Source organism: Sturnus vulgaris, chromosome 3, assembly GCF_052056855.1.
Source record: "Sturnus vulgaris isolate bStuVul1 chromosome 3, bStuVul1.hap1, whole genome shotgun sequence".
In the NCBI taxonomy this organism is placed as follows: domain Eukaryota; kingdom Metazoa; phylum Chordata; class Aves; order Passeriformes; family Sturnidae; genus Sturnus; species Sturnus vulgaris.
In genome coordinates, this window is record NC_142245.1 from 113,015,083 (window position 1) to 113,036,749 (window position 21,667).

A 21,667-nucleotide genomic window follows, 5' to 3' on the forward strand; every position below is an offset into this window, starting at 1 on the left:
CTTCTTTGTTTTTCAGAGCAGCTTTATTCCTGGTAGTTCTCTTAGGGATTTTTTTTTCTTCTGATTTGTATTTAGAGCCTGGAAATTTGGCTACCAGGCCAGTTTTCTTATGGCTTGAAGAGAAACCATTTAAATCTTCAATAAAATCTTTTACTTTAACGTGCAAGAAGAAAAATTCCAGCTTTTACTGTATTGCTAGAAAGGCTTCAGCAAAGTTATTTCTCAAATACAGACAGGAAAATTTTTGTGGTGTGATGGAAGATTTCCACTGCAATCTCTGTTGCTCTCTGGTTTATCTTAATAAATTAGGCCAAATGGTCCTGCACTTCTGCATATTTTATAATTTATTTGCAATGATCCTGGGTATTCAAAGATCTTTTTTCAAGAGGAAATGTTCCAGAGTTTGAGCAAGTTGGCATTTTTAATCCCAACGTCTTCATTTGGCAAACTGATCTTGATTTTTAAATGGCCTCTTCTAAAGTGCAGGGGATTTTTTATTTTTTTTTTTCTTCCCAGGGAGCGAAACGGAGAAGCTGACTCTCAGAATTTATGTATTATGTATTTTTGCTAATGACGCTTAATTAATTACAGTTAATTATACACCTAATTATGCTTATTAGAGGATACATTTATATTTTTTTATTTTTTTCCCCCACCCCTTCTCCTTTTTGCAGGTGAAAGCAGAAGCCTCGTGGGACTCCACGGTCCACGACTGCATCCAGCTCAGCAAGGGCACGGTGGCAGAGGAGAGGGTTTACCTGATTGTCAGAGCCACTGTCCAGCTCAGCCACCCCGCAGAGATGCAGCTGGTGCTGAGGAAACGCATCTGTGTCAACGTCTATGGCAGACAGGTGCACGTCCCTGCAGCCCTTCCCACTGCCCACGACTTAAAATTCCCTCTTCTCTCCCCCCATCTCAGCCTGGGTGGAAGTTTGGGAGCAGCGAGGCTTTGAGCTGCCAAGTCTTTTCCCCTGGTGTCCCTTGTGTTGTGGGTGATGACACAGCTCGTTTTTTAGGGTGTCTAAATATGAGAAATTAATTTTTCCTCTTAACCCCCTAAGTGCTCTCTGACTGGAAAAAGAAGAGTTAATTTCTCTTGAGCTCGGAGTTAATATTTTGCAGAAAGGGATTTCTCTCTTTCCCTAGCCCTGTATTAAGTTCACACATTGCTGCTAACCATTTGTATTTTACACCTCCAGAAATTTAGAATATTTAGAAATCAACCAGGGATAGTTGGAGGAGAGATCCCTTTTGTTAATTCACCAGAGTTAATCACTCTTGGTCCTTTATGTTTTCCAGCTGGTGCTCTTACAGTAATGTGTAGGTGAGAGCAGGATGTTTGATAAATGGCAGGCAGTGAAGTTGTCATTCCATTTGCAGCATCATGCCCTGAAAATAATATAAATCCTGAGAATGATGAGGGAGGAAGGAGTTTGTTCAGCACTGTCTGAGAATCCAGCCTCCCCTGGCAGTGATAATGACAAAGCAGAAAGCCTGGATTGTTATTCTGGTTGCACATCTGTAGTTAAAATCTGAAACAGGAGCGAAGAGAAAAGGGTGTGGTCACACCCAGAAACCCTGTAGGCAGCTCCCAGTGCTGGAAGCAGAGCCCCAGTTCTTGGTGCTTCCATCAGGCAGAAGCTTTCTCTCAGCAAGGGAAGAACAGTGAATTTTTTGGTCATATGGAATGGGAGACTGTCCTGAACAGATCAATTGAATGTGCCAATAATCACAATCGGGTGAAGTCTTCATCAATTCTGTTTTCTACAGATTTAGTCAATGCCATTTTTTACTTTCATTCGACACAGAATCTTTGGCTTTCTTGCTGTTTTTCTAAAAACCCCCGTCAATAACCTTTCCTGGGAGTTTGTCTCAGCAGCATCTTTGAATGACTCATCTCTGCATTAATTCAAGAGTCCAGTTCTTAACCCTGCAAGGCGCCAAGTCAGCATAAACAATGACCATGCCCCTTAAATCATTCTTCATAACGATCTCTTTGGTCAAGAATTTAATGTCTGTACTTGTCAATATTCAAGAGAAGTCACCTAGGGCTCTGTCAGGAAAAAAAAAACCACCTCTAAAAGCAGCTGATGCTTGGTGAAACAGTCACCTTGCAAGGAAGGAAGTGAATCCTTCTCTGTAACAGCAATAAGCAAGCAAATGATTTTTTCCAAGTTGAAATCTTCAGCTCTTATATATTTGTTGGTTAGACGTTGGAATTTGGGCTTCTTTCGTTGTGAACTGTATTTATTTCAGCTGGAATTTGTTAATCCACATCTTCCTCCTGTTTATTTCAGCTGGAATTTGTTAATCCACGTTTTCCTCCTGTTTCCTCCCCTGCAGGGTTTTGCACAGAGTTTCCTGCGAAGAATGTCCCCCCGAAGTTCCATCCCTGGCTGTGGCGTCACTTTTGAGATAGTCTCCAACATTCCAGAGGTGAAGAAGAAATCCGAGTGTCTCAAATGGGCCAAGAGCCTCTAATTTTGTGCTTTCTCCCATCACTTTGAGCGTGCTGGCTCTTGCTGCTGCCAGCATCAACCGTGGTTTGTAAAAGATGGAGCCTTTACATGCTGTGACTTAGCAGCAACCTCTGTCTTATCAGTGTCACTGTGTGTTTTGTTGAGTGAGCATCTATTTGCTCAGGTCCTTGAAGAGAGAGGAGGGGGGGGAAAAAAGGGAGGAAAAATGGGCAGGTGAAGTGCCTGCTGCAGGGAGCACAAGAATCTGTGGAAAAAAAAAAAAAATAACAAAGTGGCTTTTACTCAGTAATGTAACTCTTGATTCCTGAGCATGTTCCCAGTTAGATGCTAATCCTTTCCTTCCAAAGAATTCTCTATCAGAGCACTTGTGAAAACATTAACACATGAGGAGCCAAAACCCTGATTGCTGCCTGGCTCTTTCATGTTCTGCTGCATTTTGCACTCTGTGTTGAAATGCTTCTCAAGCAATGTTCTACTTTTTTTCTTCTTGCAACTCACTCGAAATTTTATTTTCCTCTCAGGTTCGATAACGCCCCAAATGTACTCGAGCGCTTTTTAATTATGAAATATCTGAATGCAGCCCTTTTGCTAATTAATGGCAATGTCTTGCTGTGAGACTCTCAGAAAGAACCCAAAAAGCCTCAAAACAATAACCACGTACAGCTTGAGATGTCTGTGACAGTGACAGGAGCACCTGTGCAGGTTGCATGGCACGAGGTGTTTGTTTGGATCAGAATCTTAGATTGAGTATTAGGAAGAAATTTAGAATAAATATTAGGAAGAAATTTAGAATAGAAAGTAGGAAGAAATCCTTTTCTCCAAGAGTGGTGAGGCAGTGATTTCCCAGAGAGGTTCTGGACTCCCCATCCATGGAAGTGTCAAAGGCCAGGTTGGACAGAGCTTGGAGCAACTTGGGATGGTGAAAAGTATTCCTGCCCATGGCAGGGGGTGGAATTGGATGAGTTTTAAGTTCTCTTCCAACCCAAACTATTCCATGATTCTCATCTGCCCCTGAGCTTAAGGACAAACAATGCTGACCTGGTGCCATGGGGTTTAAAAATGCATTTTCTCCGGGAGTGATGTGAGAGATTTGGGGTTTATTTTAAAATGTTTCCCGTCTCTTTTTGCTTCCCCAGGATGCTCAAGGGGCTGAGGAGAGGGAGGCACTGGCCAGGATGGCAGCAAACGTGGAAGATGCAGCTTCAGCTGACTCTGAAGCCTACATTGAGAAATACCTGAGGAGCGTCCTGGCCGTGGAGAACATCCTCACCCTGGACAGGCTGCGCCAGGTGTGGCTGCAGGGCTGCAGCAGGGAGTGCTCTGAGAGCACTGTGTGCAATCCAAACGTGCTGCTGAGTGCACACAAACTACCAAACAACCCCAAAAACCAGCCCAGTGCACACCTCAGCCTCCCAAAGTGAGCCTGTGGCAAAGATCCAGGCAAGCAGAGATGTCCTCCAGCACAGATGGGGCTGGGAGTTCTCTGCTCAGGGCACAGTTCTGGGGTGCTTGGGTTGGTTTTAAGGCTCTTCATTGCTAATTCTGCTTCAGGAAGAGGAATTGTGTTTGATTTTGATTTCTGAAGCTTTAGCAGTACTTTCTGCAATTGCCAGAATTTTTGTCACTTTGCCCACATTCTACTTTGAATTCACCGAAGCCATCCTGCCAATAAAAAAAGACATTGATTGGGTTAATTTTAACTACTATAACTTGATCTGTTTACCAGGAAAAATACAGGACAGAAAAGCATTTATTGAAAATTCTCCTGGATATAAATTATGCAAGCACAAAGAGAAAAGTTATGCAAAACAAGCTGGAGCTTGTGCCTGCCCACTATAAATTCACAGGGAAGTGTGATGCACTTTAAATATTGAAAGCAAGTTCCTGTCATTTATAATTAGTTTAAAGGATTAAAATAGGAGCTCAGCTAGGAAAGAGAGTCTTTGCATCTCTGTCATCTCCTAGAATCAAGACTAGCTGCAAAATCTTCCACGTGCCAATCAGCAAAATACCAGATGTTAAAATTTATCCATTCATAATTTTAGCTGTGTAAACTTTACAGACAGCAGCCTGTGCCACAAGGCAGCTTAGAAACATTTGACTTGTATAGACAAAGCTATCCTGGGACAATCAGAGCTTTAATTCTTGCCAAATACATTTCTTTTCTTTGTTTTGTTCTCTGTGACTGCCAGGAAGTTGCTGTAAAGGAGCAGCTGATGGGGAAAGGAAAACTCTACCGCAGGAGCCTGAGCTCCCCCAACGTGAATCGGGTGAGTTTTCCCTGCTGGCATCTCCAGCAGCTCCACTCTTCATTCTCAGCTCCTGGACTCATGGAATAGAGCAAAGAATTTCCTTCTTTTTCACCCCTCTGTGCTATTTTTTTTTTTTTCTGAACACGGGAGATTTTTCCTTTCCAAGTTGAAGAGGGGATTTTTTTTCTCTTTTTCTTTAGAAGATTTAAAAACAAGTTGCAAGTATATGCTGAACTTAAGCTTTGTACCAGTGTTGTGCATAAGAAAAATGCACAAAATTTCTGCTGCCCAAAATTGGGAAATAATCATTTGATTGAACTGGTAATCACACCAGTGTCAAATTCTGGCTCCTCTGGATCAAGAATTAAATTCTCACCTTTAATCTCTTGAATTTTGATTCTGCTTTAACCACAAAACTTTCTTTTCAACCTTACTAGTCAAGAGGCATAGCTGTGATTTTTTTTTAAGTTCTTGTTAAGAAATAATTCTGCTTCTTTTAACTCTTCCAGCTTTCTGCAAGCCGCCAGGATTTAGCCCCTCCTTATAACCTGAGCAGTAACAGGGTGAGTATCTGCAGATCTCCTGGGGAAACTCAGAAAAAAAAAGGAAATTATTCTACCAGTGATTAGGAACATAAATGGGAAATATCCTTGAAAAATGGACCACTCCATGTGCTCCTGGATCCTTGGGACAGATAGGTTTGGATGTGCTGCTCTGGGGAAGTTCCCAGGTCTTGTCCCAGCCCCTGTGGGATGCTCAGGAGCATTGTGCAGCTTAAGAGCTCTTCCAGAACTTTCAGCTGGGTGGAGGGAAAAATTGTGGGAGAAAGGAAGAGGTTTGGGTCTCTATGTCAGCTCAAGTCCACTTCTAGACAGAGGAAAGGCTGTGAAGAAAGTCCCTGACCTCCCAGTGGTCCTAAATTTGTGGTGGGTCATAATTCAGGCCTTAAAAACACCAGTGTAGACCCAAAGCATTTCTTTAAAAGGTGAAAAATTAAATGTAAGCTTATTTTCCAAATCCTAGATCAACTGAAGGATCTCCTCCTGATAGATATTCTGCCCAGCAAGCGTGGAGTCATTTTGAGGGGGAGAATCTGGTGGTGACAAGGCATTTTAATGCATAATGCAGTTGCACAGAATAATAGAATTTTGATGTAGTGCTCCAGCATTGGTTGCTAAATCTGCTACATCTGATCCATGGAGAGAATGTTAAAATATGTGCAGGTGATAAAGTGTTTGTAGCAACTCCTGTTTGGAGAGAACTGTGGGGTGTTTCAATGTTGTAAGGTTTTTTAAAGCAAAAATTAAAGATTAGGATTCTTAATGATTTCTGTTTTTCTCCTCCTTTTCCCTCAATGATTTCTCTCATTGCATGTTTCAGAGTCCAAAGGTCCCAGCAGAGGTAATGCATTAGGTCCACCTAATGAGTGGGATAATAATTTTTATCTCACTATAAAGTTGATTTTGCTCACTCACACGCTTTTATTTCCTGCTTTGAAGATGCTGCTGGTGGTGCCTCATTTGCATAGCACAGAGCAAACGAGTTTTTCCATTGAAATCCTGTCATTAATGCAGCGTGAACGGGTACAAAGCAGAGAACTTTTCTCCTTGGGTGCATCTGATGGGTTCTTACAGAGCTGCAGCTCTTTAGTGCCATTTCTCACAGATTTTTTGGACAGACTGAAGTCACCTCACACATAACCCCCTTTCAGCTGAAAAAAATAGACACAAAAGCAAGCAAATATCTAAATATCTGCAGTGAATATTAGCCTGGAGATGACATAAACCTGAGACTTTCCAATCTTGCTCAGGCTTCATGGCTTTTATAGTGTGAGCAACTCTTGATTTCTGTGAACAAATGACTTTCAAATAATAACTGGGCCAATGGAAAACATGCTTTCCCTTAGTTTTATGTTATTGCTTTTCAGAGGAATGACCCCTTTACCCAAGCTTTGGTTAACTGGAATTATTGGCAGTGGTTTGCATGAGGTTTTGCAGCTCCTGGCCGTGGCTGTAGTTGCTGGCAGAGACTTCTGTGCTGCAGGAATGTGGAGCTGAGGTGGTGCAGCTGCTCCCCTTGCTTGCAGTGAGCTTCAATGCAAGGCACTTGTTCCTCAGGACATGGAGGTGCAACTTCCCCAGCTGGGAATTCCTGGTTCCAGGTCACCTTGGACTGGGCTTGGCACAGCCTGGCTTAGTGCAAAGTGTCCCTGGCAGGGAAAAATGGAATTAGGGGATCTTGAAACACTCCCAACCCAAACTATTCTGTCATGCAGTGATCCAGTTTTCAATAGAAAGGTGAGCAAAAGCTTTTGGAATCCCAGTGAAATATTTAACAAATCCTTAAATGTCCCTATAGCACACAGACATCCCAAAACTCACTGGTGAGACCAGTCCTGTCCCAGTTTAGCATAAAGGACCTGAAAATGGCTGGATAGGCAAAGTTTTGGTTAAGCTGGATGTCTCTGTCTCTTGATGAGAAATTTGGTGGCAAAGAGGTCTTCTCCAGCAGTCATGGATTGTTATTTTGTTGTTATTTTACCAGGATTTGGGTGTTGTTTATTATAATAAGCCAATCCCAAACAAGAGATTTAATGTATCACAGGAAAAAGCAGTCACAGGACAGTAACAGCGCCTGAACTGGGTGCAGAATATTGGTGGAAGCCTTTGGCACATTCCAGAATATTCCTCTCCTTAACTTTTATTCCATTACTTTATTTCTCTCTCTAATTATTCCTTGCATCCCTGCTGCCTTTACCATGGATTTTTAGCTTTGGGCAAAGGGCTCCTGAGTCTCATTCCTCTATTTCAAGCACCATCCATGCTGGTAAAAGTTTGGAATGTGGATGCTGCTCCATTCTCCAGCACTCAGAAGAGCCAGGGCTCATTCCCCTGTTTAAATTAAATTAAAAAAAAAAAAAAAAAAAAAAAAAAAAAAAAAAAAGAAGAAGAAAAAAAAGACATTTAAAAAAATAATATTTAAACAAGACTATTATATGAGTTGAAATAAGAATTAAAGATGATGTCAAAGCAGCTACAACAGGCAGCTGAGAATTTCAAGAATTAGGACATGGATTCATCTTGCAGACTTTGGTAGCAAAAACGTGGATGGGTGGTCACATCCTCCTGAAGAGCTGGAAAAGTCCTTCCCCAGGACTGGAGCAGAGGTGTGGGATTGGCACATTTTGGGAGAAAAACACCTTCAAGAATATCCCAGTGTGCTGACAGCACCAAGGGATTCCAGGGAGCCAGGGTGACTCTCACACTGAGCTGTGCATTCCTGGGAAGGATTTAAGTCACTAATGGGAATTTTTAATTTCTGAATTTACTTCAGGAGAGTTTTCTGGACTTTCATATTGTCAGCAGGACTGCACATGGCCTCACCTTTAGGTTCTGTCTGCTTGCTTAAATGAGAAAAAGGGAATTTTTTACTCCTTTTGTCACTGCAGATGTGATTAGGGGAGGGTGAAGTTGAGTTTGATTTCTCCTTGCACATAAGTTGATGTAGGGATATTGACAGTCTTGATATCAGATACAGGGGCTGAATTTTCATGTTCAGGGGGGCTTTTGTTGGAAATTTAATTCAATTCAGTTGGATTTAAATTTAAAAATCGAGTTGACTAAACTGGATGAATCAGAGGCACAATGAATGGAAGGCACCTCTGAGGTGTTTTACAGATCAGATTAAATCACATATTGATAAAAAATATCACGAGTTGCTTTAAAACACTCTGAAAAGAACCATTTTGTCTTGGACAGGTGTCCCCATAGGCCCAGTATTTGTAGCTGAAAATCCAAGTAAGACAAGATGTTGCCATCCAACCTTCAAGTTTTTCTGGGAACCAGAGTTTATTTTCAGCAAATTGATACCATGTAGATTGAACTTGAATAATCCTGCTGTTCATGAGAACAAGTGCCTTTTGTCCCAGCTGTGTGTCCCAGCTGTGTGCTTGTATTCCAGTGCTCCATGGTCACCTTTTCCTAACTGCTGAAATAATAAAACACAAGAACTATTCATTTCTCTTACCCAGTGGCTGCATTTTAATGGTCTGTCAACTTCAAGGAAGGATTTGTCAGGTAAAACCTCCAGATGACTTAGGTAGTGATCATCCCTACCTGCCCTAAAGGTTTTGTGCATGAAATAAATTCACCAGGGCTTTTCATGGATGATGTGGGAAAGAAGGGAAGGCAGAGGAGGAGAAGGTGTTATAAAAATAAACCACTTTATAAGCAGCCCTGCATTAAAACACATCAAGGGACGTGCATTTTTCTGGTGGCTACTTTGATTTGTTAAATTAAATTCACTTGACCTCTGTTTGGTCACTTGGCAGAGAGCAAATATATTCATGAAATGATGGCTCCTCTGGGCAAATGATTTATAAGCTTCCTCTCTTTCTCTCACCACCCTTCTTGAGAGAGAAAAGATTCACAGCACTTAAATAATAATAAAAAGAACAGACTTAAAACTTGCAGTGGTGCAGTTGGGGAGAGTGCTGGATGACATCCAGATGGGAAACTTGGGGACTTCACCAAGTTAATATAGTTAATTGTTATTTTTGGTTTTATTTTAATGAGGATGACATGGATTATCTTTCATTCCAGCTTAGTAAAATCATTCATAAATTCCCTTTTCCCTCTACACAGTAGTTGACACTTCCAGTTGTCTCCAGTGTTTTCTTTTCCAAATGTTTCTCCACCCATTGCCCTGATGCACCTAATTTTGATGATTTGTTGTCATCTCAGAGTTGAGGGTCACAAATCTGACCCTCAGGTTAAAACCACGATCTCTGCACTCTCCAAAGCAAGTGTAATTCAAAAACCCAACATGCCTTAAGTAAACAACCACACAAATCCTTTTCTCATTCCTGTTCTCAGGACCTTCACTTCATTTAGCCTGGCAAAATACTGAAATTTATTTAGAAAATGTACTCATCCATAGTTATCAAAAAGATCCTAGGAAAAAAACTTTTTACTACAGAAAAAGTCACCAAATGCTGCCATTCTTTCTGTGTAGGATGAATATTCTGAAAGTGTTCTGCTGGTCCTTAGTGCTACTCAATTTTTTTCAGCATTCCCCAAACAGGGCTAGAAAGTCAAGGTATTTGCCTGAAATAATTTTTCTCTTGGAACAGTCAGTGAAGGGCAATTCTGACTCAACAGATCATGACTCAGAAAATTGTTTAGTTGCTCTTTACCTGCACTGAGTCCATGTTCTAGTAAGCTACAATACTCTTGAGTATCTGTAATATTCTTTCTGTTTCTTCTTTTTCTGTGGTCTCCAGAAGCATTTGGGCTTGGCTCAAGATATGTCACCTTGATGTGTTTGTCTTTGAGTGGATCAGTATCTCAAGATCCAAAAGGATCACTAATCAAGCTTTATATTCTCCAAAAATAAAGCTTTCAGTTGCTTTTCACTCTTCTGTAGCTCTTTTTTCTAATCCAACACCTACCAGGCTGATGGCAGACTAGGCCAGGAGGCAACAAAACCAATATTTCAAGATTATTTTGAGTCTTGTGCTGTTTGGTTTGAGTCTTCTATGTTTTCCTAATCTTTGCACATGGTAAGGCCACCTGAGAGAAATCTGCACTAATGGAAACACAAAAGCCAAAACAAAAAAAAGAATAAAAGGAGTTTGGGGATGAGGAATGGGAAAAATGATTTCATGGAAGCATTTGGTGGAATTTTCCAGCCTCAGATGTGACTTTTGGATGTGTGTAAGACATCAATGAGTTGCAGGTCAAAGATAATGCTGGAATTGGAGGCTTAAGGAATGGGCAGAGCAGGAGCTTTCAAGAAGGACTTAAACACCTCAAAGTCCTCAAAAAGAACAGACAAAACAAACCCCTGCTGCTCCCAGCCTGGCCTCCATCACGTTGACTTTCAGGATGCCTCAGTGGCCTCAGACATCCATCAGTTATCCCAAATTTGTCTTCCCAGCTGCAGCACTGCCTGTAGCTGGAGCAGGAGGGCTGAGGACAGGTCCTGCTCTGCCCAAGTGAGGTTATTTGCTATTCAAAGCAGGAGAATTTCCCTGGGACTGACTTATAGATCCAAGTGGAAATGATTCTTGCCCTGGGCTGCTCACTGTGACCTTCAGCCCATTGGAGAAATCTATTCCTCCTATCCTGGCTTATTTATTATTTGTGAAACATTCATGACTTCCAAGTTCCAGTTAAGATTAGTTTGGCTGCCTGTCATTTTTATGTTCAAGGTCAGATTAATTCCTTGCATCCAACAGTGGGGAGCTTGTTAAAAAAATATATTTTCCCCCTCTTTCTCCAGGAAAAAATATGTGAAACTTATGGTCTGGGATGCAGCAGGTCCTTCCATCCCTTGTAACTCGTGCACCATTTTACTGTGGAAGTATTTCTCTTCCTGTTACATCTCTTTAAAACACAAACACAATTCAGGTGTACAATAAAATCCAGATTTTGCACCAGCTATAGTAAAACTCTTTATCAAATTTTAAAAAAAAGAGATTAGACTTCAGTTTTTATCAGTTTGGCTGCACCATCCTGTCCTTGCAACCTCTGATTGTGGAAAGGTGCTGAGAGCATTTTGCCACCTGAACAGGACAGCACTTCCCTACAAGACCCTAAGACTTCTTGAAGAGTCTGAGGCTGGACTTTTTTAACCCATAGGCTCATAAATGAGTCTCCTATAAATTAGGTAAATGAGAAGGAGCTGCTTTGGCAGCGTGCTTTTGCATGTCAAAACATTTTCAGGACACCCCCGTGGAATTTTGGTTTCCCTTCCAGCTCTGCACACTCAGTTTGGTGAAGCAAAACCGAGCCTTGTCCTGCACATCCACATGAAACTTCCAGCACACACCATGGCCAGTCACTTGGAGTAATCATTGCAGATGAATTTATAAATGACTTTACCTAGCAAGATGAGAGAATTCATAAAAAAATATTTTTTGACAAGTAGAGTCTTGATGCTCACGCACTGATGTGAAACAGTGGCCTGGGGTTTGTCTTATAGTCAAGAAGTTTTGTCACTGAGCCAGTTTTTGGCTGTGAGTTTGAGAGGAAAGTTCCAAAAGCACAGTGGACCTTGGTGAAAGCAAGAGAAATCACCCCTCGTGTGCAGGGTGGTGTGTGAGATCCATGAGAAAACCCAACCAGAGAACCCTGGGATCTTGGGAAGGCAAAGGAGCTGCTCTTTCCTCTGTCACTGTTTTTTCCTCATCTGCATCAGGCTTTTGTAGGGCTGAAAATAATCTGCTTTCATCTTCAGAACCCTAACCTGTCCTATTTTTTTTTTGTGGCTGCTGCTGTCCACAGCTTGGATATTCCAACTTTCTCTTTCCCAGAAAACTTTGCTGTGTCTCAGTTGCTTCCTCTTGATGTGATCAGCTCCTTTCTCTGACTCCAGGCACAAAGATCCAGCCTTTAGGTTTTGTATTTCTTGTCTTGTTTAAAGCTCTGTCCTCACCCTTTTTCCTGGTGCTGCTTCCACTACTCCTGAGCAGATACACGAAATATTCAGGAATTTTGGGCAGACAGCACCATATTAATTTCACCTGGTTGTAACATACTCAGCTTCCAAAACACAGCAGCACAAGTGAGTGAAATATTAAAGCTATGAGGTCTAGAAATTAACTTTTTCTGTGCCTTCAGGCTGAGGGTGCTCATCTTTGCAGGGCTGGGTCTGCCAACTAAAAGCACCTCTGGGGAAGGGTCTTTGCTCAGCTCTGGCACTCTGAGCTTGGCACAGGGGCTGTGCAGGGTGTGTGAGGTTTGTTGTGCTCCTGCTGTTGTGCTAACTTGGAAAAAATCCTTTTTTTTTTCCCCCCTCTAGGGTCGATGGGAGAGTCAGCAGGATGTGTCCCAAGGTGCCACAAACTCCAGTAGAGGCATTAGTCCCTCTAGAACCTCCCTGCCAGGCTCTGGGCAGCAAAACCACTCTCCTGATCCAGGTAAGGGCTCTCCTACAGCTCAGAAAATTCCTGATCCAGGTAAGGGCTCTCCTACAGCTCAGGAATATTCCTGATCCAGGTAAGGGCTCTTCTTCAGCTTAGGGAACTTTCTGAGTGTGGGATGAAGTCACTGCAGCTCTTGAGTGTCACAGAAAGTCAGAGAGTTCTTTCCCTTGGCTAATTCTTTGACCACAGAAGTCATCTTAGATTAAAAAGAAGTTCTTAAATTTTTTATAGAAGGTTTTAAGTCAGCTTTGGGTTTGTTGTTTGGGTTTTTTCCCCCCTTTCTCCAGAGAATAATTCTTTTCATGTATAAATTTATTTTTTTTTTCCAACAGGTATTGGTAGCCTGGCTGCTTCCTACCTGAATCCTGTCAAGTCCTTTGTGCCTCAGATGCCAAAGCTGCTGAAGTCCCTGTTCCCTGTTAGAGATGAGAAAAAGGGCAGGCAGAGCTCCCCCTTAGCACAGCAGGTAAAGCATTAAATCACCCACTAAATCCAATATTGGTGAGTGCTGCTGGGCTTGCTGGCAGAGAGCTGCTTTATAAAAGTTGTTGCAGAGCAAACCAAGCTTTTAGGCAGAGCAAAACCTCGTGATCCATTTCCCCTCCATCCTGTCCAGGGGTAGTGGAGCTGCTGGAACTTATTGACACACACACACTCAGCCCACTTGGCTTTTTACAAGTGCCAGCTCCACTCCCTGGGTGATTTATGGGCCTCCCACTCACAGCAACAATGGTGAAATTTATGGAGGGCACTTAGTGTTGTTTGTGTATTGCCAGGAGGAAAATGTAATTCTATTTTTAATTCCTTATTTCATATCCCCTCCCTCCCAACCCTCAGCCCAGCTTGTGTCACCTTTTACCATCTTTTCTTGTGTACTTGGGGCAGTTGCTTTTGTTCATTCTTATCTGTTCCACATGTCATGGAAACATTTGATTTCCTTTTTTCCTTTTGGATGTTGTGCTGCAAAGCTCCCACCTGCTCCAGGTGTGACTTCTGTGCTCTGAGCAGAAGTTGATGCACGGTCAAGCTGACTGAAAAAACACTTCTATCTTTTTAAAAAAAACCACCAGAAATAGAGAATCCTATTGTAAATCATAAAATCTCCTTTATTTGTGAGGCTGTGGTTTATTTTATAAAGGAATATTTCCCTCTAGAGTAAATTTTGAAGGTTTAACTGCTGTGAGGATGAATCTGGAGCCAGATCTTATGTGAAAGTTTTTGGGAGTCCATTCTGTCCATGCTGGCTCTGCTCTCACCCTCTTCCTTTGCATGGAGTTCTGGAAGCTCATCACTCATTAACTCAGACTTTTCCTCACCTCTTCCCATGCAGTCAAACATTTCACAGAATATCTTCCTCAAAACAAACCCTGAAATCCCTGAAAAATCTTTTTTTTTTTTATGAATACAGGTATTTTGTTTGCTAAAACTAAACTTAAACACGAACATCCCAGGAGTACAGGAAGTTGTTTTGGCATAATAGAAATACAATAAAATATTAAATAGAGCAAAAAAAAATCTGCTAACACTTAAATATTTTTAAAAGTAATTTCTGGCACATATAGCACAAATAAGAATGAGGCTGTTTTAAAGTATTTTTTAGCTTGATTGGGGATTAATTTTACATTTTCATGTTGCCCTTTGCTTGGTGTTGAGGCTGGAATTGTACAAACCTCCTCATGTGTGAACTGTGGAGAATTAAAATGAGGGTGGTGACTTTCTTTAAAGGTATTTGGGTATGGAAAGATGCAAATAGGTGCTCTTACAATTGCAGTGAGAGCCTTTCACACCTTCTTGAATCCTCAGTGAATCAGTGAGAGCTGAGAGGAGAAACGAGGCCTAATTTCCTGCCTCTAGTCTAACCACCTGTTCCCACTCCTTTCCTGTTCAAGATCAGTCGTGGATGATTTGTCTAGAAATCAAGTTTTAAACTACAGAGACAGCTCTTTAATGAGATTTTTAGTTTATTTTATGGATTACTATGGATAATCAACCAGGTCATGATCTCAGTGATTTTTAATAGGAGAGGAAATGCTATTAATGCTTTGTTTTATAAAAAATTAGTATGTGATGCTTCCATGCTGGAGAGCAGCCCAGGGTTTCCATGGCCAGTGGATCTGTGGAATAGAATGAATTCTTTACTTTCAGGTTTTGCAATGGAACAAATCAGCTGTATTGCAAATGCACCTCCCTGATTTGAGAGGTTTTACAAATTCCTTGCAGCTCTCTCTTTAGGGAACTGGGGCCTCTTCTCTGCTGTCAGCAATCCCAGGGGATTGTGGAATATCCTGAGCTGGAGAGATCCACAGAGATCATTGATCCAACCCCTGGCCCTGCACAGACACCCCAAAATCCCATCCCTGAGAGAATTGTCCAAACATTCCTGGAGCTCTGGCAGCTTTGGGAATGTCACCATTCCCTGGGGAGCTGTTCCAGTGCCTGACACCCTCTGGGGGAAAAACCTTTTCTAATCCCAACCTAGGGAAAGAAGAGAAAAGAACTGAAGGAATTGCCCCAGAATCAGCTCCAGTTTCTTCTGTGCAGCACAAAAATAAAGAGGTGTCTGGCTTTTGAAGATCATAAATGTCCCATCCCATAATCTCCTGTTCTTTCCAATGGCCTGAGGGTGCAAATGTGGGCAGAGGAGTTGAGCTGGAGGTGGTGATGGATGGCTGGGGGACATGGGGGGCTCAGGGGTCACTGCCAGCCAGGCAGGCAGAAATTCCTGTGCAACTGGAGAAACTGTGCCACTGAGGGGACACAAAAAATGATCTTTGTGAGCCCCAGGGAATACAGAACAGCACCTGGAGCTCTGTGGGAGGAGGGAATTTCAGTGCACACGGGCAGGGGACATAAATGAACGTGCAGGGTGGGAGAAGTGGGTGGTGAGCTAAAAAAATGTAAGGGAGATGCAAAGCCTAAAGGAATTTTGCCTTTCCTTGCAAAGGGATCTGACCCTTAACTGGGAGCTGCTGGAGTTTTGTTGCTTTAAACAATTTGGGAGAGCAGGGTTTAGGAATAGAAATGACAGAGGGGATGGAAGGGTCTGAATCATCCTTTCCTGGGCTGGAAGCTGAGATATGGGGAGATTCAGGTTGGATTTTGGGAAAAGGTTCTTCCCTCAGAGGGTGTCAGGCACTGGAACAGCTCCCCAGGGAATGTGACATTCCCAAAGCTGCCAGAGCCCCAGGAATGTTTGGACAATGCTCTCAGGGATGGGATTTTGGGGTGTCTGTGCAGAGCCAGGGGTTGGACTGGATGATCCTGGTGGGTCTTTGCCAGCTCAGGATATTCTTTGATTCCATGAAAAGGAAATTTCCAAATGAGCAGGACTGAACCTTTTCCCAGATTTAGAGTTAAGGTCACCACAACTATCCCAAGTGGCTGTGGTACCAAATCTCTGATGCTGGTAAAAAAGGAGATCAGTTCTAATCAGTCATTATAAAAATACACTTTAAAAATTATTTTAGCAGCTTTTTATTTCAGTCCTGCCCATAAAGCAGCATCGACATTAAGGTGAGCGAGCCCACACAAAATTACCTTTACAAAGGGATCTTCCCTTGTTCAGAGTGGTTGCTTGAGCTTAAAAAAAAAACAAAAACAAAAAAAAGGCAGAGACATCCCAGTCAAGGTGGTGGCAGTGAACAAAATTGCTGTCTTTGACCTTCTGCTGCAAGTTTAGTAACTAATCTGGAGAATAATGAACCGCAATTAATGAAATCTGCTCTCGTATTCAAGTGTGTTTCTCAGACAGCACATAAAATAATTGAAAGAACTTCCTGCTCTCTAATTAGTTAGATTGAATTAATTTGGCATAATAGGATTCTTTATGTAACTCACAGAATGGCTTCCGATGAAGCTGTTTATGTACCTAAAAGATTGGGTTCTGATGAAGCTGTTTATATACTTTAAAGTTAGAAAATGCCTATTTTCTCCTTTATCTGATGCCTTTAAGTTAATTGCCAGTAGTCTGTAAATAAAAAAAATAAATTAAAAAAAAAAAAAACAACAATTTAAACCTTTCTCGATGGCTGGAATTGCTTTTTATTTTCCCAGCCTATTCTTGAAAAAGCTGAGAATCACAGAGTGCAAGATTTGGAGCCTTCTGACCCTCACTGCTGATGGGGAGAAGTTTAAAATCTTTGTATAAAATAAGGAGGTGGAGGGAGAAGCTGAGATTCATCTGTCTGTGCTTAATTATATTATGCAGGAATTGAAACTCCTCTTTTTTATTCACATGCTGAGGCTTTCCCTGTGTGCACCAAGCAGAATTCCTGTTCTTTTCCCTTGTAACCCCATGGCTCTCCAGGAACTGTGTAATCTACATTTCAGGGCATCACTGGGTGCTGACATTAAAATGGACATATTAAATTCCAGTTTCTGGGGTTTTTTTTGGCATTGCTGTGGCAGAAGGAAATTCCTGTGGCAAATTTGGTGAGTGGATTTTGGTCACCTTCCTATCCAAGAATCTTTTTGGGTGCTCAGATGTCTTTTTGTTAGCACATGGCTTGAGAGAGAGATGTTGAGCCACAGATTTGTTTAAAGAAAAAGAGAAACTCTTTGAATTTCCATATAATTCATTTTTTGCTTTATGGTGTAACCACATGGAGAGGGCAGCTGTCACTTCTTTCCCTTCCACCTTCTGATGCAGGCATAGAAATTAATCTTAAAAACTAATGAAATGCAGTTAATGAAAGGCTTTCTAAATAGACAAAACCTCTTTTCTGGCACTCCATTAAAAAATAACAGTTTCATGCATGGGCCTGGTGCACTGTATAATTTCTAGAACTGACATTCCTTAATCAAATGTAAATAATGTGGCCTTGGAGAACCTTCTTTAACATCTTGAAGGCTTTTTTTTTTTTTTTCCCCAGAGTTTCAAGTGAAAAATCATTTGGATGCTACAATCAGCAGAGCTCGTGTGTCTGTCTCCTTGTGACTCAGTTGTTGGTGTTTTGATTTCTTCCTGAAATCAGTTTTCCCTGTCATCCTCAAATACAAATAGTTTTTGATGAGAATGAGTGTGGAAAACTGGCTTTGGAAGTTTCAAATCAAAAAGTCGAATTTCTTTATCAACTAACTTAGAAATGGCTATGAATTAGTCTTTTAATATGCCAGGATCTGGAAATGAGCTGCATATGAAATTGTGTGGTTAATTTTGTATAAATTTTACTAGAAATGGGGAATTCTGAAGTGTTATTATGGGCTGAAACATTCCACATACAGAATGTGGAATAAGAGGGGGTTGTTTGGGTTAATATTTAAATGCAGAGTGTATTTATAGAAGAAAATGAGCAAACACCAAAAAAACCCAACAAATTAACTTACACTGGATTTCAGATCTCCTTGTGGAAGGCAGGAGATTTTATATTTGAGTAATTAATGACTTTGCCCTCAATTTTTAAATAATTTTCAATAGGAATATTGTTGGGGTGGGGGGGTACCTTTTAGAAATTGATTCTTTTTTGGGGTGGGGCTACGTACTAGGGAATTTGGAATTCTCCCTGAATTTCCATGCATGCCTTGTGGAAGTATTTTCTCCTGAGTGCTCCAAACTGATTTAAATCTCTGTTTAATGAATTTAAATCTCTGTCCTGCTGCAGAAGTTCCCAGTAGCTGCTGTTAAATAGTGATGGGACTGTAACACTGTCAGTGGGAGGGTCCTTGGGCTCAGCCACTCCTGTCTGGTGATGGGAAAGCAAAAGAGAAGAGCAGTGGAAGTTTGGGATAATGTCCCTTTAGGGTTGTGTCAACCTTGGCTAAACCATACCTGGCATTCACAGGCAATTCTTGGCTGCACTGGCCTGATCTGGTCTCTTAAATGCCACTGAACTTTCTGCATATTGGGTGTTAATACTGAGGGATTTTCATCCAAGTGACACGAAATCAAAGGCTTTGCACTGAGGTCATCACTCACTGCTGCCAGAGGCTTTTCACAAAGTGTTTAATGACACAGACATACCAAGTGTGTTTTGCTGAGCTCTTTAAAGAGGTGGCCATTTTATACCTGTGGAATATATGGGATGAAAAAATGTTCATTCAGGATTAATGGTGGTGCCTCTGTAACTGGGCAGAGACACACAAAATGCTTTTCCTCTTCAAGCTCACCAGCATGGCAGGTTGGGCTCTCTTTTGGTCACCTCAGAGAATGTGCACAGTGAGCTCTCAGTGAGCAGAAAATGTGCACTTGTAGAGATCAAAGATTCATGGAATTACTGGGATGGTTTGGGTTGGAAGGGACCCCAAAGCTCACCCAGTTCCACCCCCTGCCGTGGGCAGGGACATCTTCCACTATCCCAGGTTGCTCCAAGCTCCATCCAGCCTGGCCTTGGACACTTCCAGGGATCCAGGGGCAGCCACAGCTTCTCTGGGAATTCCATCCCAGACTCTCCCAGGGAACAATTCCTTCCCAATATCCCAATATTCCCTCTGGCAGTGGGAAGCCATTCCCTGTGTCCTGTCCCTCCATCCCTTGTCCCCAGTCCCTCTCCAGCTCTCCTGGAGCCCCTTTAGGCTCTGCAAGGGGCTCTGAGCTCTCCCTGGATCCTTCTCTTCTCCAGGTGAGCACCCCCAGCTCTCCCAGCCTGGCTCCAGAGCAGGGGGCTCCAGCCCTGGGAGAATCTCTGTGGATTCCTCAGGTCTCTGTCCACAGCTCCACCTCCTTGTGCTCTTGGCCCCGGGGCTGGAGCAGCTCTGCAGGTGGGGTCTCACCTGAGAAGGGCAGAATCCCCCCCCTCCCCTGGTGCCCAAACTGTGGGATCATCCCAGCATTTGGGGGATTTCTGGGGTGTGAGTTCACCCCCCTGGGGCACGTCCAGCTTCTTTATATCCTCATCATCTCCCTGCACAGAGCAGCAGTTCTTAGGAGAAGACAATCAAAGATGCTTTAAAGTGAAAAGCTTTCATGTTCTCCCTCACTCAGGGAGTTTTGTCAGCTTGGTTGAAGAAATTCTGCCAGAAATCATCACTGTAAAAGGGCCAGTGGATAAATAGAGGCATGGAGTTTAGCAGCCACTATCTACAAACATTTCATGATAGAATTTGGCTCTGCATCCAGAAATATTTTTCATCCAGCAACATCTTCCCAGCTACTCCCAACACTTTGTTTTTAGGGTTCCCCCCCCTCCCCAAGGAATTTTACCTCACAAATTTCACCCCACAGATCTGGTGTGGTGCCCCAGTGAGGCTGATCCTGCCCAGCTGCTTCTTGTCAGCACCAAAGCTGGGAAGTGCCCCCTCTCAGAATTGCTTTTTTCTCCCTGTTATTCTAAATTTTTCTTGGCAAAGTTGCTGTAGTTTTGGAGATCTGTCATGCTTTCTGGAGGAGAACTTGATGAGGAGTGATTAAAACCTAATGGTTTTCTTTCTTTTGCTGTGTGATACCAACTGGATTTTTAGATTTTTGTGGATCTGCAGGCTGTAAGACTGGAGGTTTTGGAGAGATAAAAACCCAAACAAACGCTTTACTCTGTTTATTTGTTTTAGAGGGAGAAAAGGGACTCAAAGGAACTGAGAAATGGCTTTAAATACTTTTCCTTATTCCAATTCTGAGTGCTTATTTCTGGATAATAAGGCTGGACAAATTTTATAAAACCTAAACTTTGTAGGGTTTCTTCATTGATTTATTCTGATCCATCTGCTTCCTGGAGCCCCAGGTCCTGACCCAGTGAGGATCTCAAAATGCACAAATTTGTGCACAGAAAACAGAGCCAGTCTGCTCTGAACCCCATTCCAGTGGTGAATTTTCATTTAGCAGGTTTAGGAACAAGCAAAACCCCCCCTCTCTCCTGCTTCCTTTTATTGAACTGGAGCTTTAATGTCCTCAAAAAGTTTATTTGGGTCCATGGTGACCCTGTTGGGGTTTTGTCCATTTTTTGTCTTTTTATTTTCTGCCTTGAACCACCTTGGTTTTTAATGCCTGGCAATCTCTGTATATAAAATAAAAGCTTTTTCTCTCCCATGGTTTATTTCTCTTGAGGGTAAATCATATTCCTGCTTTACTGGGCTTAGAAGGGGGGTGCAAGAGGATGTTCCTCACTCTTCAGCTGGAAGATTTTAATGCTTCAAACAGAATGTTCAGTTCTGGGAATCACTTGTCTGGGAGCTGAGCACTGCCTGTGTGTTTGTACAGAAGGAATCCTTGAGTCCCTTGGAAAAAAAAAAAAAAGAATAAAAGCAGGCAGCTCCCAAACTATGTAATGTGTCTGCCTTAAGGAGCTCTTCCCTTCAAAGTCTGAACCTGCCCTTGCAGTGAATATTTAACAGTTCACAAGAGATTTTTCTGCCTTTTTCTCCTCTCTCCTCTTCATGCTTCCCTTTCCCAAGGTTCTGCACTGATCTGGTGGTTCCTTCCCCTCCTGTGTGACAGCCCAAGCTGACAGCATAACCTCAGATTTATATCAGGGGTCACAATGGGCTGCTCAGGTCTCAGGAGAGGGATTATTTCAAATCTGCAACATAAAAACCTGAATATGGAGCAAGTGGGGGCTGTTTTTTGTCAGTGGCTGCGTGTCCAGCCCTGTGCAGCAAGCACATGAATTTCCAGGGAATGTCCTCCTGGAAAAGGGCATGCACAGACCTGGATTCTGCCTTCCTTTCTGAGTTCAAGCCAATAATGCTCACATCCAAGCTGAATTTAGAGACTGGAAAAGGAGAAAGAGTTCTGGAGATCAAACCATAGATCCTTCATGTTGTAATAACTCAGCACCACCCCCGTGGTCAGGACCAATCCATGTCCTCAAGTGCCACATCCAGAAGTTTTTGAGCACTTCCAGGGATCCAGGGGCAGCCACAGCTTCTCTGGGCACCCCTGCCAGGGCCTCCCCACCCTCCCAGGGAACAGTTCTATCCTCATCTCTAACCTAAATCTTTTTTAGCTTAAAACTATTCCCTCTGCCTGTGTAAAAAGCCTCTCTCCCTCTTTTTTTGACAAACCCCATTTCAAGCACTGAAAGTCTGATTCAGTTTTTTCATCCTTTCATGGCAAAGGTTTGCTTAGGATCCCAAATTTT

The 21,667-nt window shown here is 42.3% G+C and overlaps 1 protein-coding gene across 5 annotated transcripts in view; it reads left to right on the forward strand.

Annotated features, from left to right (window-relative positions):
* KIF13B (kinesin family member 13B) overlaps positions 1 to 21,667 on the forward strand; it is a 118,106-nt gene that overhangs the window by 87,160 nt on the left and 9,279 nt on the right. For 4 of the 5 annotated variants that reach the window (XM_014886489.2, XM_088162568.1, XM_088162570.1 and 1 more), the window contains 8 exons: positions 675 to 851; positions 2,344 to 2,436; positions 3,617 to 3,769; positions 4,673 to 4,750; positions 5,242 to 5,295; positions 6,113 to 6,133; positions 12,536 to 12,653; positions 12,992 to 13,125. In XM_014886489.2, the coding sequence (XP_014741975.2) occupies positions 675 to 851; positions 2,344 to 2,436; positions 3,617 to 3,769; positions 4,673 to 4,750; positions 5,242 to 5,295; positions 6,113 to 6,133; positions 12,536 to 12,653; positions 12,992 to 13,125 (828 nt within the window). The remainder of the gene's footprint in view (positions 1 to 674; positions 852 to 2,343; positions 2,437 to 3,616; positions 3,770 to 4,672; positions 4,751 to 5,241; positions 5,296 to 6,112; positions 6,134 to 12,535; positions 12,654 to 12,991; positions 13,126 to 21,667) is intronic. The other variant, XM_088162569.1, reaches the window with a different exon arrangement.